This window comes from Anopheles cruzii, chromosome 2, assembly GCF_943734635.1.
Source record: "Anopheles cruzii chromosome 2, idAnoCruzAS_RS32_06, whole genome shotgun sequence".
Classification (NCBI taxonomy): Eukaryota; Metazoa; Arthropoda; class Insecta; order Diptera; family Culicidae; genus Anopheles; species Anopheles cruzii.
In genome coordinates, this window is record NC_069144.1 from 45,032,252 (window position 1) to 45,049,923 (window position 17,672).

Genomic DNA, 17,672 nt, shown 5'->3' on the forward strand with positions numbered 1-17,672 from the left:
TCGTGTTCGCCAACGCCGCCGCGTCGCCATTAATACATTTTTCGCGCGCCGCTCGCCACTCGGCTACCACCGCACGCAATTAATCCGCCTTTTGGTGCCCGTTGGGGGAAGGTGGTTCCAACACCCACCCTCCCGGGAATCCTGACGGCCTTCCGCCCTATTGCGCGCGGGCTTCTCTGCATAATCGGCCTCTCTTGGCTGATCCCATATTTTTTAAACGACTTTCCCATGGCGACAGGAATTTCAACCGACGTCGTCCTCATCGCAATGTCATCGACGGAAAACAAAAATCGGCTTTTCAACCCCGCGGGGCGTCCGTCTTACAGTAAGCGAACCCACACACGCACTCCAACGCAGGCACCACCCGGCGCGCGTTGTGCGTCACAAGCGTGCGCAGCATTTTATAAATAAAAACGGAATTTCCCGCTCCAAACGGTGTGCTCTGTGGCTCCATTTTGTTTGTGGCTGGCTTTCGGGGTGTCATTGCGTGTCCTCCCAAGATTACCGGCTTCTGTTGGTGTTGGTGTTGGTGGCGTTAAGCCGTTCCGATCGGTTGATTTCCATGTTTTGCCAACACACACCGGCGGTCGGCGCTTGGTGTGGTGCGTGTTCTCGAGAAGGGTTCGGAGTTAATCAACATGAACCCCAACCGCCCGAAATGTGGCCAACAAGTTATGAACGCCATAAAAATTTGGGGGCCTCCAGCAAAAAGGTTCACAGCTCGGTTTGGGTCGCGGCATGTGGTGGTGGAGCACACGACCGCAGGGTATCAATCATCAGGTGAGCGCCCCAGTCGGCGCTTGATGCGCAGTCCTTTCTACCTTTTTGGCCAAAACTATTGCTAAGCCCCGCCCGGGGCAAGGTTTTGCTGTGAGACCTCCTTTCGATATCCTGCCTGGTCCTTGCTCATATTTATACGCACGCAAACCCGGTGGGCCCGGGCACGTGTCACGGTCTGTTTAGCGTCGTTTAGTGAGGTTTTTCCGTAAACTCTGTGGTTTTTGCGTTCTTAAAGGCGGGGTGGTATATCTCCTTTGTGTCCCCGTTGGACATTGTGGAGCGAAAGTGTCACGAGCCTCTAACGTCGCATTAGCCCCGTATTGATATTCGCGTGGCACGCATCCTCGCTCTGAGGTGCGTGAGCAAAAACCGTCCTAAGGTTCGAGCCACTCGCGGGGATTTTGTTTTACAATGCCCATTGGTTCTTCTTTATGCTGAGCATTTGTTAGTTCTTTTAGAGAAAGAGACTAAAACAACTATCATCGAGATGGTGGACACTCCAAGGTTACGACGTTTAGTTAGTTGGTCACCAAACAAGTTTTTGTTTTTAAGAATTTTTTGTATTACCCTTTTTGTTTGTGCAATACTTTATTTATTCCGCCATTTTTAGTGTTTGAAAAGGAGACAATCTAATCAGATTACCTTAACCTTCCTTCGTTTCTTTACAGCAGAGGGCGTTTGTGGTTGCGGCGAGTGTGCGACCAGCGGTGGCGGCGGCGCAGTACCGGGCGGTGGTGGCGGCGGCGGCGGCAGCGGCAGCGGCACGGTTGCGACTTCCGGGGCTATGGGCGCCCCGTCCAACGGCTCCAAGACGGCACATTCAAAGGTTGCAACCGGAGGAGGTCATGCCAACACGCAGACCTCCAGCAAGCGCTCGAGCAGCGGCGCCGACGGCGACTATCAGCTGGTGCAGCACGAGGTGCTCTACTCACTGTCCGCCCAGTATGAGGTAAGTCCACACCCGGCCGAGGAGGAAGCTGTTCAACTAAACGCCCTGGAACGGGAATTTCGATCTGGGAACTCGCTAGGGAAGAAGCGCACCCTAAAATCTAGAGTCGGACCAAACGATTTTACTACCCAGGCCACTAGTTCCCCGTTTTGGAGTGTCGGAGAACTAGCGGCTAGTCCCAAAACACCGGAAATCCCCCCTCAAAAGCAACGTTGTGATGTGTTTGTTGATCTAGGTTTATGAACTCTTTCTCGTATCGGTGAGTTCACCATGGCCACCAGCCCGCGCCGTCAGACAGATATCTTATCTCAGCCCCAAAAATTCGTGCATTTTTTTTTCGTTGGCCTCGGCGAACTTTTTGTGGTAATTGTTTCTGCAAAGCGCGTGAAGCAAGTCTCACCTGGCCTCGCCGCCGGCTGCCGTCGTAGGTCGTAAATCAGTGCGTCACGAATGCCTCGTAGGCGCGGGCACACTCGCGCTTTACGACTGGGCGTGGGGGGTTGGCCCTCGGGAACCTCGTTGCGGGGAGTACGGTGATTTCCAAATTTTTCCAACGCCGTAAATTGGCTCGTAGAACTGGTTGACCAAGAACTCTTTTGAAATGTCCTCCCACGGGTTGAGCGGTGGGTCTCAGTGATTCACACGCACCAGCGGTCGAGCCACGCACAACCTTCCCAGCAGTTCCTTATGGGTGTAGTTCGTGGAGTGCTTATAGGTTTTTGGATTCCTGTGGTCTCAAGGCATCGAACCAAACACACGCTATCTCACCTATTGGTGCCCGACGATCTGGTATCACACCGGGATTTCAATCAGGACGAACCGAGGCCATTCTCTGTAATTAGACGCTCATTGCGCAGGGTGCGTCCCCAAGAAGAGTGTCTCTAGGGACGTTGGACTGTGGCCTCGAAAACACTCCACCGAAGGCTTTTTCCACAGCCTAACCTTCTAGACTCTGGGCGTGCCAGACCACGCTAGGACCGCTAGTCACAGACACGGACACGAGTGCCTGTGGGAGTTACCAGCGATGATGATGAGTAAAGTGTGTAAATTATTGTTGGATAAAATAGAAAAACCACCCCCCTCAGCAACAATAATGTACTGCACACGCTCACGCTTTCCTCTCCGCGGACACCCGAACCACCAACCGAGCCCCACCAAGAGAGTCTGCGCGGTGGTGTATACGACCGTGAAGATAACGGAAAAGACGGGTGTAATTAAGAACAACTAGCGGCATGGCCGCACCCCGGCCGCCGGGCTCGGGCCGCGAATGAAAACTTCAGCAACAACGGGGTTTCCCCGGCACCCCACCACAACACACAGCTCGCAATAACTGTCTTCTCCAGCGTAGTGTGTTGGTGGTGGTTCCTTGGCGCGTAGTCAGAAGGAAGAAAAAAAGTGGCCTCGCCAAAGTGCAATATCAATAGGCAACAGAAACAAACATCATAAAAACGGGCTCTGGCTGACGCAAATTGCGCTGTGAGCGTTCATTGCCCTTGCCGCAGGGCGCTGTGGCCTTTCGGTGTCGCTTCCTTTTCCTCTCCCGGTGGGGGTTGGTGGTGTATATGTTGTCACCCACTCACTGTGCCGCACTATTCTCTGCTCTGTATGTGGCCCCATTGACATATCTTCTTCGTCGTTGGCCTCAAAGGACTCCGGCTTAGTCCGGGTGTAGTGCCGAAGTGTGTAGTCGTCCCTCTGGCAAGTCGAGTCAGGGTCATTTGCAGTCGTCTCTTCCGATGACGCAGCCCGGATGCCGGGCGAAGATAAAAAGCAAAAGTAAAGTGCCAATTTCGGTTCGGTTTCGGTACCCAAGGGTGTAGTAGGTTTTAGGGGTATACGCAGAGCAGCTCGCTCGTCATAAACATACCGAAGATAATGTTGCGTACAAGGCGGTATGATTTGTCGTCGTCGTCGTCGAGGACGCAGCACCATGTCACCTAATCCTTCGGCAGACTACGAGGAGGACACCACAAAGCAACGCCGAATGTGTTTGTTTTAAAACCCTCGAAAAGCCGCAATTCTTGTAGGGACGGACCACAAGAAGCAGAGTTCAGGTCTTCCGCGGGAAATTGGATACCGCGTCACCGCTCGGGGGCCGGCTTAGAGAGACCTTAGACTGTCTGCGTCTGAGACGACGGGGAGCACCTTCTTTCGGTAAGAAAATCGATGTCGCCCGCGCGCCATATGCGCGCTCCGGCGGCGTGTATCACCACCAACCTGGCGACTCCCCGTTCAGAACCAGACGCTCGTGTAAGTCCGGGGTATCCGGTCGGTGGGTGGCCAAGGTTGTAGCCGGTCCCCCCTCTTCTAGCAGACAGCATTATCAAGGCTTGCAAGATTTGCCTTTAGCTCGTTCTGCTCTCTGTCCTTCGCTCGCCGGTTTGTCGTTCCGATTTGCTGCGGTTTGTTGTGCGATACCGGACGAGATATGCTTGGGGTTTGATTTTGTTTTTTGCTGCAGTCCCCGAACCGGCTAGGACCGGAATTAACGGGACGCTCCTTAGAAGACCAGGGTGAACGCTGATTGCCGGCTGCTGCTGGAGCTATCCGATCGTCGCCGAGTCTGGACCGCATCCGGGCGCTCCGGTAAGTGCGAACGGTTGTCACCCGGAATCCCGGAGTACGGGTGATGGCAATAAGTTTGGGATTTCAATAGTGTGTTACGCAAGGCACACCTTTTTGGAAGTCTGACAGCGCGGACAACTACTTGTTGGCGTTGCGTGTCCTACCTGCATTGTAAGAGTAATCGCACAATGCATACATAATATCTCTTCATTGGTGTTGTATCACCCTGTGGGCAGGATGTCCGGAACGTTCCGCCGTAAAGTTACCCGCGAACCGGTGTTTGGTGTGAATGAAATTTCACTCACTCGACCCAGGCTGTGGACACACTTAAACCCCGTACATTGTACCTCTTGCCGTGAAGTCCACATGAAGCTGCTGCTGGTTGCTTCGCGGTTTCGTCCTCTCTCGCGCTGTTGTCTGCTCATTAAAACCCATCATCGACACCGCCTGTGTCTCTGTATCACGATGACGAAACGTAAAATAAATAGTCGTCGGCGGTGAGTACATCGGCGGACGCATCTCTTACCCTTCCCTACGGATTGTGGGCCGCCCGTGTGAATATGGTGGCGGTAGTGGCCAGTCACCGCCGTGTGGCCCCGTGAATAATTTCCTACGCGACCAGAGCGCACAGGCTGCAGGCTGCGCTGCTCTGTGCAAACTGTCATTATCTCTACACCACCGTCCGGCCGAGCGAGGGAGAGAGAAAGAAAGGTCCCCCCATTATTATACAGGGCTGGCGAAACGCACCACCGGATCGGATCGGCTCGGAACTTTCTCTTCACCACCGGCGCAATATGTTGGCAGCATGACCCTTCCGGGCCCCCTTCTTTTGTGTTCGCTGGCCTGGCGAAGCTTGAAATGGAAGGCGGACAGCAGCTCGCAGCCACTTTGACGTTTGCGCGTTTGACGTATTTGACGTACCCCAACAATGGCCCTGCCGAACTTTGGCCGAGGATAATCTTTGGTTGCTAACCGCGACCAGGCAGCGCAGTAGTAGTAGCCGCCGCCGCCCGATCGGCGAAGATGAGTGATAAGTTCACGCACAGAAGAACCGGGGCATGGTGGTGGGGTATCGTGACAGGCAAATAGCACAACAACCGAACGGCGAACGTGGATCTCGGCCGGTCCACTATCTTATCGATTGTTGTGTTGAGGGCTCTGATCGGCATGTTGCTCAACCCACTCGGGCAATCGGGCTCCAACAGTAGTAGTAGCTCCTATTGTGTCGTGGCTCGCGGTTATTTTTAATGGCGTGCTTTCCTCCATGTTTTGCGTGGGGAGGGGAGACCCCGATCACGGCGATTATCTGGGCGTGTTCAGGAGGATGACCACGACGAAAACAAACCATTATCGGCCGCGCGGGTGGGTCGCGGGTTTCTATTTAGAATTGTAATAGGTTCACCAGATAACCGATTTGAGTGAACCACTTCCACCTCAAGTCAGATGGATGGTGGCATTGCAACTGATGGAAGGCCCACAATTTAGTTGGTAACGTGAAAATACAATAACAATAACAAACAGATGCGCCCTTTCAAAGTGGTACCTTCTTGGCTTCTTGGCGCGCTCATTTCCACGAAGATACCGGCCACGGGTAGCGTATGGCGTATTTTCGAAAGGGTTTTCGTCTGCTCTCTTTCGTCATCGTTTTCGTTTTAATTCGTGTCTTCGGTGACATTATTTTATGGGCAAAGGTCACAAGTTATCCAATGCGACGAATATCATGGTGAGCGGAGGAGGGACCGATCACAGAGATTGCAATTTTTCTTCGTTTAAAAATCAAAGCGTTATTACGCCACGTGCGACCAGCCGTGGGGTCGGGTTGGACAGCTTCTGTTTCAGCGGGTTCTTGGTTCCGATAAAATCTTGTTTTTGAACTTCATCTACGTCAAAATGATACTAGTTCCTGGGAAGACCAAATGGAGAGATTGTTAAAGAATGCCTCAAAGTTCTTCTGAAATTGATACAACAAATAGAGCTTCTTCTGGAGATTTCTCGTATGTTTCTCCAAAAGATTCTGCTGATTCTGCTTCTCGCACTCGAAAATGTTGCTTCGTTGCAGATGAACCCAACAAGACAAAGACTCATCAAAACGACCGATCTTTTATCACGTCAATCGGTTACAGAAATGGAGTATCTTTCATTTGATAGAAAATCTTTTAGATGAGTAGAGAAGAGTAACCAAGGTTGTGGGGAAAAACTGTTTGAGTGGCGATAAACACATCGATCATCCAAATAAGAACTGAACCTAGTCGGTCTTCATCTTTCTAGATACATCGAATATTGTGAACTGATGAAATTGGCCAACTAATTGGGACAAAGTTTGATGAAGGCGCTCAGAATGAATGTTTTAGATTGGTTTTAGATCATTATTCGCGACCCACTGTCACATTTCATTTGCCTAAACGGGCAGAAAACTTGCCTTCACGCTTCGTTTGCCTCTGCGGTCCGGCTTTGGAGAAGCCGAGCCCCGAACATGTCGCAACCTGTTCAGTCTTGCGAACCACTGGGAGTGTCCGACATGCCGTTACAACGATCGAATTCGACATTATTGCGTCAACGACCCCATTCTTGAAGAACTCTAGAAGATTGTGCGCCTCATGTTTCTGTTGCTGAGCCCTCCATATTTCGATCGTGAGAACGCTAATCTCAGTTAACATATTCGGGGCCAAAATGACAAGTCGTCAAGTTGCTTTCGATCTCTCCTCATCCCAATGATGATGATGATGATCACCCACCCGCACAACAACGCCACAATGTTGTCGCTGGCACGATCTCTCCGGATTGCGCACCGGCGCCGGCGATTGTTGTGAGCTGACGAAAGAGAACAGTCAACGTTGTGTCTTAATCTCTTCTTCATTAGAATGCATTTTCAAAACTGGCCAACCATTGTATGCGGCGCCGCTGGTCGTCGCTGCGCTTAATGCTAGTTTTGCTACCGCGCCACACCACAAACGGTCGGTGAGGTCTTTTCTGGCCTCTGGGAAGGTGTTTATGAGTTATGGGACAGTCTGCTGTGTGGTGCAAATGATTCCTCACCCAGCAGCATGCGGCCTTTTCATGCACGATCAGCCACACCACCAGACCAAGGGGGTTCGCGCTTGTCAACAGACCACAGCCGCGCACCATTGCGCCCGCTGGTGGCTCGTCGGTGGGGTGTTTCATAAAACATAGGCCCCGGCCCCGAGAAGCTTATCTGATTTGCGGTTTTCAATTGACCGAGAAACCGACCAGTGTACCGACGGCTGGCTGCGAGGTCCGATGATCCGTCCGTCCGCGGGGGCTTGTATTTCGAACAATGTGTTGCAAATATTAGTGTGCGTGTGCTGAGCCACAGCCACAGCAATTTGTGTTGGTGGGCAACCCCTTTTGCAGCACTCTTTTTCCCAATTTGCTCCGAGGTCGAGCCAAATTTTAAAACAAATAGAATGAACCAGTAATGCTGGGGCCGGGCACTACTACTGGAGTGTGGCACCATTCTCTCTATGCCTCTCAGAAGTCCGTGGCCGCTCCTTGTTGTTGCTGCGCAGGTTGCTGCTGCTGGTGCTGCCCGGTGGTACCCCTTTTTTGTGGCTGTCGTTTTTCGCCATGTCGCCCACTTTGAACCAGTTTGCTTTTGCCACACATCTTGCCGCCCCAAAAATGGTTCTCGTTTCCTTTTCTCCGCCATTATTATTATTTTTTTCCCGCGTTGTTGCTGTCACCATTCACCGTGGCCTGGCCGGCCGGCCGGGGGTTGACAAGAAAATTAAGGAAACACTCGGCGCAAAACAAAAAAACCCGACAACTCACAACAGCAGCACCGGGCGCAGCAGTAGTCATTAAGCGGGGTGGTGTGACCTCAAAACAAACCTTGGCTCAACTTTTTCGGCTCCGCGTAGATTTTGCCACAACCCCCCAACAACAACCGGTCGTCAGAACATTATTTGCGCGCCTGGGCCTTTTTTGCCGTCGTTTCGTGACCGGCCCCAAAACATGTTTTAAGGGCCCGGCCACACTTGGTGTTGGTGTGCCTGCCTCTCGCTGTGTGTGTGCGATGGGGTCTACTGTTTTTTTCTTTTATTAATATGCCCCCGGTGGCTCGTTTCGTTTTGATCACTCGTCGCACGCTGCTGCTACTTTCACAATTTCATCGACATGTAGAGTACCCGCTGCTGCGCCTTGCGGCCACCACCACTGGCGGGTGCTAAATTTTATTTCTTCTCTCCGAAGGCGGCATCTTTGGCCAGTGCCTGGCTCCACACTCTCCTCTCCAGGTGGGGCCCCCCGAAAGAGGAGCGCAAAACCGGTTCCGTTAGTTTTAGGCAAAGCGAACGGACGGACGGACGGCCGAACGATTTTTACGGTTCTGGGGCGCCGAGTGTTAAAACGATCAACCGGTAGCCGCCACGGACGGGCGGCGAAGGGTCTGCCGGGCGGCCCTCTGTGACAACGTTTACGGTTATGCGATTTGCTGACTTCCGCGGGGGGGAAAAGAAAACGATCCTCAGGGTCGGTCGTGTGTAGCTCCCGAATCCCCTTCTGAGTCGTGTGCGCCACTGATCAATGTTTCCTCTTTCTCTCTCTCTTTTGACTTTCCGGTGCAGGTTCTAGAGTTTCTTGGCCGTGGCACGTTCGGGCAGGTGGTGAAATGCTGGAAAAAGGGCACCAGCGACATCGTCGCCATCAAGATCCTGAAGAACCACCCGTCGTACGCGCGCCAGGGCCAGATCGAGGTGTCGATCCTGAGCCGCCTCAGCCAGGAGAATGCGGACGAGTTCAACTTCGTGCGGGCGTTCGAGTGCTTCCAGCACAAGAACCACACCTGCCTGGTGTTCGAGATGCTGGAGCAGAACCTGTACGACTTCCTCAAGCAGAACAAATTCTCGCCGCTGCCGCTGAAGTACATCAGGCCGATTCTGCAGCAGGTAAGTCACAACACTCCGTTACGAGTTGCTTCGCTGTTTCTAGAACACTCTTCGTCGTAGCTCATTCGAATGGTGGTGTCTGTCCGATAAGGAGTAGAGTTCGGACCTCGGACGCGGGGCTCTAATCAGTTATCGTCTGTACAGCCCTTTATCACCCAGAACCTGTGGTGTCTGCACGAAGTCCGTGGTTTGACGCTGTTGGTAACTCATTTCTCCCGGAACAGAAATATTGTCTGCGGTCCGCTTATCGGTGTTGTGGTGCCCATGAGTGTACGGTTCTTCTTACAGATTGCGCCCAAGATCGAGTCCCAGTTCCACCCAGATCTTCCCGTTACAATTTTGGGTCGTGTCGCGCTTCTTCTGGCGGCGGCCAACCAAAGGATCCGCGAAGGGCCTTTTCCCCGAAACAAGTGCCCAATGAAACGAAGTCGCCCCAAAGTCGCCATTGGGTGTCGGGTAAGGGTTGATTATGGGGTCCCTCCCGCCTGGCTCTCGCTGGTTCGCCCCAAAAACCTGTTTTGCGACTGCACATTAATTTTGTGCCAGGTCTGGGGTTTGGTTTGGCCTCAGATATGGTTGTCGTGGTCTCATTGGGATCGGCCGCGGCGTGCTCTGGTGTTGAATTTGCCTTTCGCCCTTTTCCTTTTGTGCGGCGCGCGATTACGATCGACGATTTATTTCGACGGTGGAGACCGTGAAGTCCTGGCCCGGGCCGGTTGCGTTACGCGTTGCCACAGGCTGTGCCGAGGCAAGCAGGTTTATTTTATTTTTAATGCTTGACCCATCCAACTGTCGATACACGAGGCGTGTGCAGGCAGTGACCTGCGGGCACCAGCAGGATGCAGGTCCTCTCTGGTGCGCTGCTACCGATGCGTTTCGAATAATAATTTACTCAAGCCAGAGCAGCAAATTCCCTTGGATCACTTGCTTCGGAACGCTCGGTAAACGTTTCGTGCAGCAATTAATGTGTATGTGCAGCCCGGTGATCGTGTTGGCGGGGAAAGATCACCTCCTCCACATCGCCAGCCAGTTCGCCTTTATGAACGATCTTTATGCGCCCTGAATGTCAGTCGTGTCCGGGGTGCTGTTGCTGGCGCGCGCGGTGTACATTTCTCCATTCTACTTTATGGTGAGGCCACGGCACCGCTCGCTGATGAAGAAAGACTCATCGACTTGAGTCGGGAAGAGAGTGTGTAGGATGTAGGGCATGGTTTTGCTTTCTTCTTCTCGCGCAGATTCGTCCGATCTCGCTAGCCAATCACACACCACGAGAGCCGGTGTGTGTCCTACGCTGATCGGGGGCTGGCCGGGAGCTGTAGCAGCTGGCAGGCAGGCAGGCACCAGAACCGAACCCTGGCGCGACTACAAAACACCCCGGCTTGTTCAGCAGCAGCCCCCCTTGGCAAAATTTGCATAGGGTTTTGTACACAGGAAATCAGGCCCCGCCGGATCTGCGATCCCCCCCGGGCGATGATTTTCGGGCCATCCTCTTCGCTAGCTCTGGGCTCACCGGACGGGATGGGATGTCATTTTGCTTATCTCGTCTTTCGGTTCGGTTCGACCAGGCGCGCATGAATTTGACCGGGGCCCACAGATGCTCTTGATTGGAAGCGTACCAACCCGGTCGGTCGAGCTTTCATTTCGTTGATGGGTGACCCAATAAGGGTTGCGCTGCTGCTCGCCGGGAACCGAGGCAAAAACATAGGCCCGGCGATTGTTGCTAACGGGATATAAGAGCGCTGTCTGTGGCCTCAGCTGGCTCCCGCTCAGCCGGAGAACCGAGAGGAGTCTGGCGAATAATGCATACAAATCAATCAACTCTCAACAGGTTTCAGTCAACCGCACGGAGTAGCAGCACCACCAGGGCGCGCACTGTTGATGATCATCAAAGTTGAGTTTATTATGACCGTGATGCTGCGGCGCGGCGCGGCATCACTTGCGAAGCAGCAGCCAACAGTTAATGCTGGGCCCCAGAGATCGTGCACCCGTTTCTCAGCCGGCCGATGGGACCGCCGCCAACGTCTCGCTCCGTCCCGATAATCATACGCACTCGGACACTCGGACTTCTTGGCATGGTGATCTTTCGAACATTCTTTTTGCGGCGGCACAGATAAGCGTAATCATCATCAATTCTGTGTGTCCCCGTCCTATCATGTAGTCTTCCGCTTCATGCAGCAGCATCTTTCGCACGATGATGAATGCTTTTTAATCATCGTTTTAAGTTGGTTCTCGGGCGGGGGGGGGCCTCAACCCGTGGTCGCGTCACCACGCCAAAAAGGAAGCTCGAAACGCTTCTTTTTTGGAACAAACGCACACGAGCACGATTCACTGGATATGGAAATGGAGGTCTCTGCCTTTATCGCCAGTGCGCGTGGTTGTGTCATCGTTAACGGTGGCAGCATCCTTAAAAGGGGTGTAACGAGCGAGCGGTGTTTCTCTGCGGGGACGATTTCTGTGGCCGCACAAAAATGGGCCTAAAAGCCAAGCCTCTCCCTCGCTGTAGGTGGTGAATCAGGCAACCTGGCAACCTGATGCGCGTGCCCCCCTTTGGGGGTTGGCCACTGTAGGGGGGTAGTCCGGTGAGATGAGATAGTTACATAGATGAGCCAGAGAGCTGCTTATGACATCATTTTTCAATCAATTAAAACCCGACGATCGACGATCGCTAATAACAGGAGAATTTATCTCGGTACTTTTGGCAACACCTTAAACCTTTTGCAGAGGATTATTGTTGTTGTAGTACTGTTTTGTGCTTCACTTTTCGACCGTAAATAGAAAGCACCCGCCCGGCCGGGTTGGTGATGCATCGCTGAACTGTTGTGAATAGCATAACCGGGGGGTGGCTTACGGGGAGGCCTCATTCCGAATCGCTGGGCCTCCTTTCTCAATCGGTCCATTGCAGGCCCGCGCGCCGCGCTCTGGTTTAATTGAAAAGTCTATTGTTTTGCCACACACCACAAGTCCGCGCAAGCCGCCGCGCGCATCCACTGCGTTGCGCCGATTTCAGTGGCGCTCGGCGCTTTAGTTGTGTTATTTTTATTTAAATCATATGCACCCAACCGCATACGCGATTAATTGAATTTATGGCGCAATTGCTCCGGCGCTCCGGGGAGAGTCCGCCGCCCGCCATGTTGTGTTACAGTTCCGTGGTTTCGTCGAGGCTGGTTGTTGCGCGTCGCGGCCGGGAGATTTCGAACCCAGTTCCGCGAAGCCCTTAAGTGGGGCCGTTTTTTTGGTTTTGCTCTGTCCTGACCAGCTGGATCCCGGCCGCCGGCGGGTCCTATCACACAAATATGATTGTGTTTTTGCGATCGTCTTCACTAAGCAGAGCGGCGCAGTCTGCGATTTCCGGCGGAGGCTGACTGACTGGTTGGTGGTGCAGCGCGCCGCGGGCTACGACCGAACCGAAGCGGGCCAACGAAAACGGGGGCCAGCAAAAATTGGTCCAACTCGCGGGCGCCGTCGATTGGGCCGATAATGATGGTGTGGCGTAGTAGCAGCAGCAGCTACTGGTAGTCGGAACGGGGCCGCGCCACCATTTGAATGCCGTAAATTGCATAAATTAGTCGACGAAACTTTTGTTTACTGGTGTTTGGCTGGCTGGTGGGGAGGGCGCCGTCCGTTGGTTTGCTGCGTGGTGGCCAACCCGGGGACCGACTGCGCTCATTACTACTCTCCCATGGCACACTGGAAAGGTCGATCTCCCCCCGCGGAGCAGTGCGTTGGCTGGCTGGCTGGTTGTCGTAGTTATGCTTCGGATTGCCGAATGGCTCGTGGCACTAATCTTCTCCGCACTTGTGAAATTATGATTTCGCGAGACGCGACTGGTGGCCGCCGTCGTCATCGTAAAGAAGAGAGTAACTTTGCTGTGTGTGCCTTGATGGTGTGCCAATAATGCTCTTTTCCCCCGAAAGCACGACGCCGATTGTGTCGCGCCTTATTCGCTAAGTGGCCGATTATTGCCAGTGGAGGCCACGCCACGGCGACGGGGCCATTCGGTCCCGGTTTTTGGCGCCATTTTGAACTGTGAAAACTTTTCAAATCAATGCTTAATGCAACGTCGCCCCGCGACGACCGGTGGGGCGAGCGAACGGCGGGCAGAGGGCGCAGACTTTCTGGCGACCCATTGTGTCTGTCTGTGCGATTGTTTTGCGAGGCCGGCGGCGGCAGGTAATTAAACTATGCCCCACTTTCGAGCCATCACAGAGGATAAGTTATGTTCGTTGCGAACCCCCTAGGATTAATCCTTTTCTGTTCTTTTTTGCAGGTTTTGACGGCTTTGTTGAAACTGAAGCAGCTCGGACTGATCCATGCCGATCTGAAGCCGGAAAACATCATGCTGGTTGATCCCAACCGACAGCCGTACCGGTACGTATCGAGCTGCTACCCCCTTGCGACCGTGGCCATATTAAAATGACTTCCGTTTCCCCCTTTGCAGCGTGAAGGTGATCGACTTCGGGTCTGCGTCACACGTCAGCAAAACGGTGTGCAATACGTACCTGCAGTCGCGCTACTATCGTGCTCCGGAGATCATCCTCGGGCTGCCGTTCTGCGAGGCGATCGACATGTGGTCGCTGGGCTGTGTGGTGGCGGAACTGTTCCTGGGTTGGCCCCTGTATCCCGGCTCTTCTGAGTATGATCAAATCAGGTGCGTATCCAGCGTGCGGCGTCCGTGCGGGCCTAAACTAAACTAAACCACTTCCATTTCCCTGTCGCCACCACCAGGTACATATCGCAGACACAGGGTCTCCCGACCGAGCACATGCTGAATAGTGCGAGCAAAACGGCCAAGTTCTTCTACCGGGACGTCGAGTCAACGTACCCGTTCTGGCGGCTGAAGACGCCCGAGGAGCACGAGGCGGAGACCAACAACAAGAGCAAGGAGGCGCGCAAGTACATCTTCAACTGCCTGGACGACATCGGGCAGGTGAACGTGCCGACCGACATCGAGGGCGGCCAGCTGCTGGCGGAGAAGACTGATCGGCGCGAGTTTATCGATCTGCTGAAGCGCATGCTGACGATCGACCAGGAGCGCCGCATAACGCCCGGCGAGGCGCTGAACCACCCGTTCACGACGCTGGCCCACCTGGTCGACTACGCGCACTGCAACAACGTGAAGGCCTCGGTGCAGATGATGGAAGTGTGCCGCCGAACGGACTCCATGATTCACACGTAAGTTGGCCAACGGGCCGCGCGGTCCCCAATACTGGCCAGCATACTAATAACGGGGGACGGTCTCTTTGCGCTTTCAGCTACAACTTGAGTGTGCAACCCACGACGGCCACGCTGGTGACGAACTTTGTGCCGAACACGACGGAGAACATGACGATCACGTTCAACAACCAGGTCCAGCGGATTGTCCGCGAGCGGGCCCCCACGTACGACAACCATCTGTACCAGATCTACGGTGGGCGCAACGTGGGTCGGCAGTACAGTAACGCGCGGCCCGACGCGTTCCAGCACCAGCTCGTGTCGAGCATCCTGTGTCCGCCCGGCTACCAGGCGATGCCGAGCCCGACGAAGCACGTCGTGGTGGGCGGCACCACGATGCAGCCCCCGCTGCAGGTTCCCCCGCAGCAGTACGTGAACGTGCCGGTGCCGGTGTCGATGGTGGAACCGTCGTCCGGCCAGCGGATGCTGCTGACCAACGCCGTGCAACCGAACGTGGCCTGGCCCCAGTCCGGGCGCCAGGTAGCGATCGTTCCGTCCTGGTCACAGCAGCCGGGCCCCGCACACTCGCTGATCGTCGACTCGGCTCCGTTCCTGAAGCTGGAAGGCATCTACCCCAATCCGCACCTCAACATCCAAACGAGCCACCACGAGCCGAAGAAGGAGTCACCCGTTCATCATCTGGTGTAAGTATCTGCGCTGCACTGAATCCGACCGACCAATGGGTTTCGGACGGGAGGACAGGAGCAAGATTGTGATGTTTTTTAGTGTTCGTAAATATTCCAGCGTTTCCCGGCACGACAAGAAGGAAAGCAACCAATTGTCGCCGGTTAAGAAACGAGTCAAGGAGAACACACCGCCGCATCAGCGCTACAACAGCAACCGGAGCCACATGTGTCCGCAGTACCACGAGACGGGCGGTGGTTTGCCGGCCGCTAGTAGCAGTAGCAGCAGCAGCAATGCCACACTCGGGGCCGGATCGTCCTCTTCGTCCGCCTTCTATCAGCAACAGCAGCAGCAGCAACAGTTGGGACCACCGCACAGCGGTGGCAGTCAGCAGTCGATGCAGGCGCCCCCGGTTCAGCAGACTCAGGCCCAGGTGTCCGCACCGTCCCACCATCACCATCATCACCATTCGCAGCAGCAGCAGCAGCAACCGCAGCTGACGAGCGGCGGAAGCAGCGGGCATCACGGACACCACCATCAGCAGCAGCAACAGCAGCAGCACTACCAGCCGGTGGATTCCGGGTCGATGCCGGGCAGTGGATCGAGCAACGTGCACCATTCGTCGTCTTCGGCCGCGTCGTCATCGTACGGCGGATCTTCGATGGCGATGGGTGGTGGCAACATCCATCACAGCAGTGGCAACCACCATCACCATCAGCAGCAACAGCAGCAGCCGCAGCAACAGCAGCAGCAGCAGCAGAATGGCCACATTCACCACGGTGGCCATGGTCACGGCCATCACGGATCGTCACACCACGGCCATGGTGGTGGTAGTCATGCAGCGGCCAGCAGCAGCAGCAGCAGTGGCTATCATACTGGTGGCAGTGGCAGCAACAAACAGCAGACGATCACGATCCACGATACACCGTCGCCGACGGCGGTCATAACGATTTCGGACAGCGAAGATGAGACGCCGGAAGTGAAACACGGCACGTCGTCGACGAAGGCAGCGCACCAATCGTCGACGAGCTGCCACCGTAACGGCCAATCGTCCTCGTGTCGTGGTGCCGGCAACGGTGGATGCGGCGTTAAGACGTCCTCCTCCTCGTCCAGCCTTGCCCACAACGGCTCATCGGGCAGTGGCGGACACCAACATCAGCAGCATCAGCAGCATCAGCAGCAACAGCACCAGCAGCAACAGCAACAACAGCAACAGTACCATCTGCAACCTCCGGCTCACCAGCATATGAGCGTGATTAGTAACACGGCACACAGTGGAGCTCCCTGCGGTGGTTCCACCGGGAGCAGTAGCCGCCAGCGTAAGTCGACGGCTGTCTCGTCCTCGGCGGCTACGACGGCTTGTGTCACGGTCGGTGATAGCGATGGCGAGAGCGAACGGCGCAGTCCCAAACATCAGCGTAAGTGACCAATAAGCTGCCCAGTGCGAACAGATTGCGGATATTAACCTTCTTTTTTGCTTCTTCTGCAGCGATCAAGTACGAACAGCATGCGGGACAGTCGCAGAAGAAGCGCCTGCTGGCGATGGCCCAGAACGAGTGTCTGCTGCTTCCGTCGTCGTCCTCCGGACAACCGCTGCACGTACCGAAGCAGGAACCGAGTGAATTCGTCCCGTACGAATATCCTTTGCAGCAGCAGCAACAGCAACAGCAACATCAACAGCAGCAGCAGCAGCAACAGCAAATCGATAAGCGATCGTCTTGGGCCCCTCCAACGATGGGTTCTTCGTCGTCCTCGTCGCACTACGGACACAAGCGTGAATCGTCCTCCTCGTACATGCCTTCGTCGTCGTCGTCCTCGTCCGCGGCGGCAGCGGCAGCGGCGGCCGCAGCAGCAGCAGCTGCCGCCGTTGGCGGAGGCAGTTGCCATGGTGGTTCGATTGGACACGCTCCACCGCCGCCGCCCCATGCCCATGCTAAGAGCACCCCGACCGGTGCCACTTCCTGGGGTGCTCCGACACCGGTCGTCTACCGTCAGCACCAGCCGAGCGCCAACACTCCGCTCGGTAGCTCGCCGGGCGCCATTCTGCAGCAGCACCATCATCAGCAGCAGCAACAGCAGCAACAGGACATCTACGCCCAGGGTGACATGTACCGTCGATCGGCGGTCTTCGTGTCGCAGGCTGCGGCCCCCTATCAGACCGCGTACAATCGCGTCGTACCGCCGCCGGCGCACAACGCTTCGAGCCGCCAGGTACGCAAGACTCCACTGAGCACCAGCTCGCCGTACGCGATGAAGGACACGGTCACCGAGCGGTTCCCGTCGTTCCCGCTGCAGGTTCTGCCCACGCACCCGCTGCCGGCGCACATCCAGTTCCCAACGGCACAGTACGGCCAGTTCGGACCGCTCAGTCCGGCTCAGATTGCCAACAAACACCACTACGCTTGGTTTGGCGAGTAAAGTGCTCCACGGCTGTTTGGACGGTGTTTTGCGGGGATCTCGACGCTTGATTGGGGTGATCGTGATCCTCATCCCTACACGATTTGGAGAGGGTGATCAGCACCCTGTTTTTTTTATACTTTTGTTAGCGTCATTTATATCGGTTAGGGAAGCTTCACCGCACGGTCCCGCGCACCTCATGAACCATTGTAGCAAATGGTGTGTAGCATCATAATTAGCGT

General features: G+C 54.9%; 1 protein-coding gene across 1 annotated transcript; it reads left to right on the forward strand.

Annotated features, from left to right (window-relative positions):
* Positions 1-1,549: 1,549 nt before the first annotated feature.
* On the forward strand, positions 1,550-17,672 carry LOC128268742 (homeodomain-interacting protein kinase 2). The gene is made up of 8 exons (XM_053005937.1): positions 1,550-1,729; positions 8,878-9,198; positions 13,466-13,566; positions 13,637-13,846; positions 13,924-14,370; positions 14,451-15,053; positions 15,136-16,451; positions 16,523-17,672. The coding sequence occupies exons 1-8, from the start codon at positions 1,565-1,567 to the stop codon at positions 17,449-17,451; spliced, it is 4,092 nt and encodes a 1,363-aa protein (XP_052861897.1). The 5' UTR covers positions 1,550-1,564; the 3' UTR covers positions 17,452-17,672.